This window comes from Oryzias latipes, chromosome 12 (genome assembly GCF_053564925.1).
Source record: "Oryzias latipes strain Hd-rR chromosome 12, Olatipes_Hd-rR_3.1".
In the NCBI taxonomy this organism is placed as follows: Eukaryota; Metazoa; Chordata; class Actinopteri; order Beloniformes; family Adrianichthyidae; genus Oryzias; species Oryzias latipes.
The window spans coordinates 19,920,698-19,929,039 of NC_136248.1; the positions used below are offsets into that span (position 1 = coordinate 19,920,698).

Sequence of the window (8,342 nt, forward strand, 5' to 3'; positions counted from 1 at the left end):
CTTTACTCAAATCACCTCCACTCCAAAGGCCTCGTGGAACATGCTCCAGTTCTTCCTCCTTTAATCTGTCACACGGATTCCTCTCCGTAGACATTTCCTCATCGTCGTAGTCGTCATCTGATGACGAGGAGGAAACACACTCTTCTCGAATAAAATTGTTGTACTCCGGATTCCTTTTAAAGTCATCAAACTCTTTCTTTAGACGAAGCCTGATATGGAAGAGACAGAGAAAAATTATTGTTTTTGTAATGACATATTACTTAGCGCTGTCTGTGGTAAACTAACGGGTCTAAACGACACAAGGTTAATAATTGCTTTCTGGACATATTTGATAAAAGATGCTGACACAAACAGTTATCTACTCAAACCTGTTTCTGTGATAAGCCTTCACAAGTTTGGGCTCCCAGGGTGTCAGCTCATTCAAAAGTCTAATTAGAGTGCTGTGGAGATCCTTCACAGCTTCTCTCCTGTTGAACCACCGACCCTATCCATTCCAACATGGAGAAAGAGGAGGGAAAGCCAGTTAGTAGAGTTAAAAATAAAAAGTAGCTTTGCATTATTTAAAAAAATGGCGGGAAATTGTTCTGAATTAGCAAGGACAGCCTCTTACCAATCTTTTCTTTGTGCTTTCCATGTCATCAAGCTCATCTTCTATCTTACTGATCAGCTCTCGCAGTTCGCCAAGATTGGTACATACCAACTACAAAGTCCCCGCAAACACAGAATAGCAAAAAAATAATAAATGAAAGTATAGAGAGGCTTATTTCTACACTGCAATATATTTGTTATTAGAAGCACACATTAAATGTGAGTATTAGGCTTTTAGTACCTTAAACGATGACTCAGATGGTGATTCAGCTTTAATTTTCTCCATAGATTCAGTTTCTTTTCCTGTTCCCAATATATTCAACAAGACTTAAATATGACAAAAGACACATTTCATATTGTCTTAATGTTTCTCATCCACAATAAATCAGTAATTGATCATATCCTCACCTGTTTTACTCTTTTTCTTCTTAACTTTTCTATTGATTGTTGCAGAGACCACAGACTTGGAAGCTTTGGTCTGGAAGAGCCCGTCTTCCTGCTGAAGTTGCTTGTCCTCTTTTTTAACCTTTAGAAGGCGTTCCTCTGAGTGCTCTTTCTTGTGTTTCCTTTTTTTAGTCCACATTTTGTCATTCAGCAAATCGTCCGCTGAGTTTTGAGCATTTCTGGGTGATAGTTTTGTTGCGAGATCGGATTTTTCACAGGCGCAGGTATGCTCCGCAGATGCAACGTTACCAATTTTCTTTTTCCAACAATCTGAGCAAGGGAGCGATTTGTTTCCATGAATGGGACTTGTGCCTTCTATTCTTAGTTCCAAAACCTTAGGTGGGGAGCCCAGACTTTCTGAACAAGCAGGTGACCTGCCTGTGTAGCTGTGCTCCTCCACATTTATGTAAGATGCTTGTGTTTCTTCTTTAACGTTATGATCCATTGAGGGTCTCTGCGCCCATTTGGACTGTTTATGGTCATCTAAAATCTCCTTCTTTAAACCAATTTTTGAATTGATTACTCCAAAATGACAACTCCTTTTAAGGCGCAAGGAGTTTGTATGTGTTTTTGAGTCTACTTTGGAGTCTTTGTAGAGTAAACCACCAGAAGACTCAGATTCAGATCCATTTGTCGATGATGTAGGCCACAAATGTAGCCTTATTGTACTGTCTTCTGTGTTTCCATTCTCCGTTTTGAAACCTACACGAGTCTCTACTGTTCTTTTCCCATAATCTTCATGCTCAATGAAGGTCGCGTCACGTACTCCCCCATTTTTATTCCCCTCATTCTCCGTCCCTTGTCCGAAGTCCACCCTTTTCACTAGTTTAGATGGAAAAGGAAATGCTGGGGGGGAGCTGGGCTGCTGGCAGTAAATTCTCAGATCTGCCCCACAGAAGTGTGGGAAATGTATGTAGGCATTTTCTTTGCTGTCATAGCCTAAAATAGACTCCCTACATTCGTGGATAGGTTGGGCCAACACAGTGTCCTGTACATCCTTTTGCGTCTCATACACGTGGTCGCAGAGTCCTTTCAGGAGCCAGACTCGCTGGTAGAAGGGCAACAAATGAAACGGTGTATCCTCCAAAGGACTTTCCTCCCCCAGGACCCGAAAAAACTGATGGCAAAGTCCAAGCTGCTCGGCTCGATGCTGCTGATTGCGTGCGGAGCCAACAGTTCTATACCAGCCCGAAACGCGTTGTCTTAACTCTGACTCCCATCGGCGGTACGGCAGTGTGGGCCGGCGGTGAAGAGTAGCCCTTCGATGAGGTGGGGACAACAGGGAAGACATAACTTTGGAGAGAAGGAGGCTGCATCTCGGCATTAGCAAACAACGTTCCAACTCAAAAAAGACTATCTCGGGTAGGTTGAGAGCAGTCTGAGCGAGGCAGAGAAAATGCCCAATTGCAGGGAGTTCCCATACTGTGTCCACAGTTTGGGGTAAGGCCTGCGACAATAAGCTTTGCTCCCACTCTTCCACCTCCTTAGCTGACATTTCTCCTGCCTCTTTCTTCTCAAGCTCACGTTGTCTGAAAAGAAGGGGCACATGCGCTTCAGCCTCCAGTTTGGCATTTCATCTCCAAAAGTAACTCTTGTAATTCAAATACTTCCCTACCTTTTCTCCTCTTTAGCCCTCTGCTGCTCTTCCAGACGTAGTGCCTGCACCATGACAGACTCATGGCCTCCAACAGTAATTGTCGTCAGGCTGCGAGGAGCCAGTCTTCTTCTCGTGGAGGAACTCCCTGAGCCCCGTTCCTCATCGTTGCCAAAACGCCCTTTTGAAGTGACAGCAAGGGTTGTCTTCTCTCGCAGAGGTCTAATTTGACAGGTGGACAGGGAAAAATAACCAAGAATAAATAAACAGTAAGTAAAATATCATGACACTGGTGTTATGTAGGTTGTGCATAATTCAAAAAGCAATAGTACATATAAAACATTCTTTTTTTTTATAGCTACAACTTGAACATGAATTAATGCATTATTATGTACCAAAAAACATAAGAAAAACTTTACAATCAAATATGTTAAATACACAGCTGAAAAGGAGTTTATATGTGGCAAGGGGCGCCTGGACGGACTGGCAAATCATCCGGGGTATACTCTGCCTTTTACAAAACAGTAGCTGGGATAGGCCCCAGCAACCCAATGATCCCCCGAAAGAGTTAAAGTGGATTTGGGGAATGGATGGATGAACTTTGCAGGAAAAACCCACAACTGGCATATTAAAAAGAATAAGAATAAAAATAAGAACTCCCAAAAGCCATTGATATGGTTTTAATAAACACAATTTTTAAAAGCCAACCTGTTTCCCAGTGGGTTTTGGAATATATGTGATTTTAAAGAGAAAATACACAAGCTGAGTTGACTTGGTTGTTTAAACAAGGATTTTTATTTTATTTTAATAATACCACTATGTTGTTTTTGAGCACAATGACCCAGGTCTTGCTTGAACACCTGAGCATATCCATTTGCTTTCCCACCATCCAAAAACCTAAAGGGAAGCTTGCAAAGAACAGCCACATAGATTCTCCATAATGATCCTACCACTAATAAGGTTTTATCACTGTGTACCTAGCAACAGTTCACATTATTAATTTTTACAAAAATGTGCATGAGTGAATAATCGTTACCTGGACAGCAATGTAAGCTTCTGCTCCAGCATAATTTCTAGCTTTTGACCTTGTTTGGAGATCCAGTGGTCCACCCCATGGCAGCGGTAACAGTTCTCCAATATTAGCCTGAAGTCTGCAACAAACTCTGTTATGGTCTCATACTCCTTGTTGATAAACTTCTCCTTTATCCTCTGCAAGCACATGGACTGCCCAAGTTGTGACTGAACCCGGCCCTGGACTCCTTCAATTCCATCTTGGGTCTCGTCGTCATCAGTGGGATGGAAGAAGGGGCTAGTGAGACCTTTGTACTTGTCAAGAAGAAAGCCGCTGAATATTTTATAAGCCTGCTGGACCTCATAATTCATATCCTCCTCAAAACTATTGCTGTTGGAAGAGATGCAGACCTCAGGCAGTAAAATGTCACTGTTGGAAAACTCGGATATTCCATTGTGGCACACAGAAAGGTGATCCGCCTCTGCAGTGACAACTCCCCCTAGTGAAACTTCAGTTTCACAGGACCCATTACGAAGACCATATTCAGATTTCACCAGGCTGGTGTCTCCAGAGCTCCGACCCCACCACTTGAATTGAGATGACATTATCCCAGAGGGAATTTGCAGAGATCCCGAGCTTTGGTTTATCAAAGCTAACTCCTTGCTGTGGAGCTGGATAGAAGCTGCTGTAATTTGATCTGTCACATCCTTAAACATGGTACAGGCACCTGAAATGGGTAACAGGTGCCAAGTTAGATCAAACTTACTCAGAAAATGACAATCTTGCGTTGTTAATATGAAAAAAGTCAATACACTATGTTCATTCTAAGTAATTCTGGCCAGCAGCAAAACAGAAAGTAGTTTGTTGATGTCAAAGGCTGCCAGCCAAAGGATGGTTTCAACACTGCTAGCTAGGATGATCAAATCAAACTTTAAACTTTATTTATTGAAAAGAAAAAGGTTCTCATTCTATGGCCAGCTCAATGAGCTTTTTAGAGGGATTCAGTGCGATGGCATTGACCAAACCACAATTATGAACCTCTCAACTTACTTTGTTTACCTTTTGGATTTCTAAAAACTTTTGTTTTCTTTAAATTATGTGCTACAAGCAAGATGTTAGCTAAAGCGAGTTAGCTAACGCTAAATTCAAACCAAACTTTATCTATAACTAACTACACACAAATACACATCTAGCATTATGTGTGTGCGTGCGTGTATCTATATGAATTCATGTATATACGTCGTTATACAATTTAAGGTATAATGGGGGGAAAAAGAGCTAAACAATGTAACCATGAACAGAATTTGGCTGTTTTTAAAACCTACCTTCTTGGCTTAAGGACTGTTCCTCACGCACCGAGCAACAAGGCAGCTTTTTAGCAAGCTTAGCTGCCAATATAGCCTGCTAGCTCCGTTAGCTGACTATTGTCTCCAAGTTGAGGCCTGCAATTGCTGCGTTCGTTGTCCATATTTTCGGAATTTCTAGCTAAGCGGACAAAAAGTCACGCGGCGTGATCATCTCGCTATCGCTAGGACCGTTGTCGGTGACAAGTGGGCTAATGAAGCGTTAGCCGAAGTATCTGACTGAGAAAACAACAGTTCATCACTTGATAGCTATCCCGCTAACTACGTCCTCAAGTTGACAGCTTCTTGAGAACATTCGAAAAGGTCAACCTTGAACCGAGAAACAAAACTGCACCATGTGTCGCTCATTTTTAGGGTGCAGACAGTTCTCCGAAGAGACTAGCCGAATAATCAGTGTAATGTAAAGACTGTAGTGGAGCGTCCACTCTTAGATGCTCTACTTCCATCATGCGTGCTCTCTGACGTAACAAGCTGGTTCCGTGTCACCAAAGCAATGTTGATTATGGAGCAAATAGTTCAATTTTTCTGTATTTACCGCGAGTGCTCTATTTTAATATCAGTTATCACCAGACGGTTAGTTGGCTTAGTGGGGAAGATGTAAGCAATAAACAATATTATATATATAAATATTATACACAAGCAGAGTACAATTTTATTTCCATTTTTTTTTTAATTTTTCCTCCCGCTTTTATTTTGTAGTAATGAATTGCAAAATTACCAAAGAAAAAGACAAAAGTTAAAGAACCCGAATATAAACGTTCTCCTTTTGACCATCAGATGTCGCTGTTGTTACCTCAATTAAACGTTAAATGGGGAGATTAATGCAAGGGTTTGTTTTGATTTATTCGATCGATTTAAACACGTTAAGACAATTAAATCAACATCAAGAGCAGCAAATGTTTACCTGTACTTGATGCTTGCGTTTATGCTTCATTTGTAATGTCTCGTTCTCATTACTTGTGAAAGAGCCAGGTGTGACCTGTTTTAAGACAAGTTGTGAACCATTTATAGCTGTATTTACTTCAGATATGGAGACTTGTTCAAAACATAGCTTTCTTTTCTTTAATGCTAGACTTTCTACATTTGTTGAACAATCAGGTTTAAGCTTTAAAAAACCTTTAACAATTTGTTTCTTTACAATTCACTTTTGCACGATAAACTGCAATGAAATTCAGTGAGTTATGAATTATGCAACCTGATGTATTGCTATTTTTTCAATGCATTGCCACCAAATGTATGTATAGGCATTTGCCTAAAATTTGAGTTATTAAAAATGTTTAAAGGCTTAAGGGCTTTAAGGTTGTCCTAAACAAAGTTTCATACTTGTGTAAAAGTCAAGCTAAAACACATTTTTAAGGTCAAATAAAAAACACAACACAAAGTTTCAGTAAACAAGTACAGCTTGTGCTGACAGTTACAGGCTAACATGAAAACTGCTGCTGGTCTCCAGCAGAGAAAATTGCTAGCAAGGCAATTATACCAGCGGGAGTTTCTAATATACCAACAACTTTGGCTAAATTGCAAAGAGAGCGTGAGATTATCTGTCAAATGTTCAAAATGACAATGCATTCTCTGTTCACAAACAATACCCGACAAAATCATTTAAGGTTAAACAAAGAACTTTTAACAGACTTTTCTAAGTGTTTGGAAAAAAAATAAACGCGACATTATATTTAGATATGTGTTATAAGTTCTTCTAGTTTTACCACCTTGCTAAAACATTGTCTAAACTCAGGTAAATAAGTGGAGGCAAAAGATGCGAGAAATTTACAGAAATGTAAAAAGTAGGAGAAAGCAAAAAAGATTCAGATTGATCATTGTTGTGTGGCAAAGAAATGAATCTTTAACCCATAAATACTAACTTTCATTTAATTTCAGACACAAAGGTAACTTATGTTGAATCAGTGTGACACAGAGAGATCTGAAAATGGGCAACAGCGCAAAATTTAAAGTCTCCCGCTGCAAAAAGTAGTACTGTATATTTAAATGTGCTACAAGTATATATAGTCTACTTTAAAAGTTAGGCGGTATATTTGAAGCTTACTTTTTTATATACTACTATCTACAGTATTTATTGTAAACTAAAGGTGTTCCAATTCAGTCTGGAAAGGTATTAGGTTAGTAGACTTTCTACACCATGGGTACATGGTCTATAGTATACTTTCTATACTGAAGTGCATTATTAATTAAATAAATCCCAAGTGTACTATTTTTTGCAAAGGGCTATTCAGACAGTTTCCTTTACTCACTGCAGAGTAGGGATGGGTTGATATATTTTTTCCGTCCAATACCGATAATTGATATTTACCCTGCAACTGTGGCCGACAGCCGATGTTCTCCGATATCAGTACTTAAGTGTCCACAGTAACACAAAGTCTAGATTTACTTTTAGTTTCTTTATTAGAAATGCACAACTGTTCTTTAACTGGACAGTCACATTGTATTTGGCATTTTAAACATACAGCAAATGATCTCAGAGGAACAAGTTTCACTTTAAAACTTTCACATAAATATATCTGTAAGTGTTCAGACCATATATTGAACATTGAACATAACTGTTAACCATACGCTTCCCATTGCCAAGGATCGATTAGGAACAACATGTATCCCTGTCAAAAGCAACATTTACATGAAAACAGTCAATTACTGACTATGACTGCAAACATAAGCTTCCCAATCTATAAGAAACAAGTATACATTTCAATGATGGTGTTTCTGAAAACAGTCAGGAGAATATCGGTAGATTTTTTTAATATCAGACTGACCGATACAGATAAACTCAAGTTATGCAAATATTGGGCAATGTCAATACTGGTACCTGATATATCGCCCATCCCTTCTGCGGAGTTTGAATGTTGTAGGCTTTAAGTGAAGATAAGCGAGGCTTTCAATATCTTATAATATCATATTCAAACAAAGCTTTTGGAGCAATGTTTACTAAGAAATTGCCAATCCAGTTTCATTTTGGGGACTTAAACAACAAAAATGTGGCAAAGTGCTTCATGAGTGTTTTTTTTTAATAGAGCTAAAGTAAAAAGTAATTTTCCCATTGGTGGATTAATAAAGTTCTATTCTGTTCTTTTCTATTCTATTTTACAAGCAGAAAACAAAGTTAGAAAACAAGTTTAACCGAGATATAAGGCATCCCTTTAAAAAAGCTAAGATTTAGTAATACAAAGAAAAGTTGAATAAATAAACAAAACAGAAAAAATATAAACGTTTACAAAAGTAATTAAATTGTTCAATTCACCGGGAAGTAAAAGCCAAGAAAGACAGGAGAAAGTGAGAAGACTGACAGATGATATACAGTACAAACCCGAAAGGTGTTTTTTCAAATTAA

General features: G+C 38.9%; 1 protein-coding gene across 1 annotated transcript; it reads right to left on the minus strand.

Annotated features, from left to right (window-relative positions):
• Positions 1–973: 973 nt before the first annotated feature.
• brd10 (bromodomain containing 10) lies at positions 974–5,486 on the minus strand. Its single transcript, XM_011481972.4, has 4 exons — positions 4,964–5,486; positions 3,663–4,365; positions 2,648–2,848; positions 974–2,561 (listed from the first exon to the last, which is right to left on the minus strand). The coding sequence occupies exons 2-4, from the start codon at positions 4,352–4,354 to the stop codon at positions 974–976; spliced, it is 2,481 nt and encodes an 826-aa protein (XP_011480274.1). The 5' UTR covers positions 4,355–4,365; positions 4,964–5,486.
• Between the last annotated feature and the right edge of the window lie 2,856 nt (positions 5,487–8,342).

What these genes read in the sequence shown, in the direction of transcription:
- brd10 (XM_011481972.4), bottom strand. Translation starts at nt 4,354, where the DNA reads ATGTTTAAGGATGTGACAGATCAAATTACAGCAGCTTCTATCCAGCTC. An exon ending in AAGCTTACATTGCTGTCCAG is followed by an intron (nt 2,849 to 3,662) that starts GTAACGATTATT and finishes CTGTCAAATTAG; the next exon opens with ACCTCTGCGAGAGAAGACAA. An exon ending in AGGGCTAAAGAGGAGAAAAG is followed by an intron (nt 2,562 to 2,647) that starts GTAGGGAAGTAT and finishes CCTTCTTTTCAG; the next exon opens with ACAACGTGAGCTTGAGAAGA.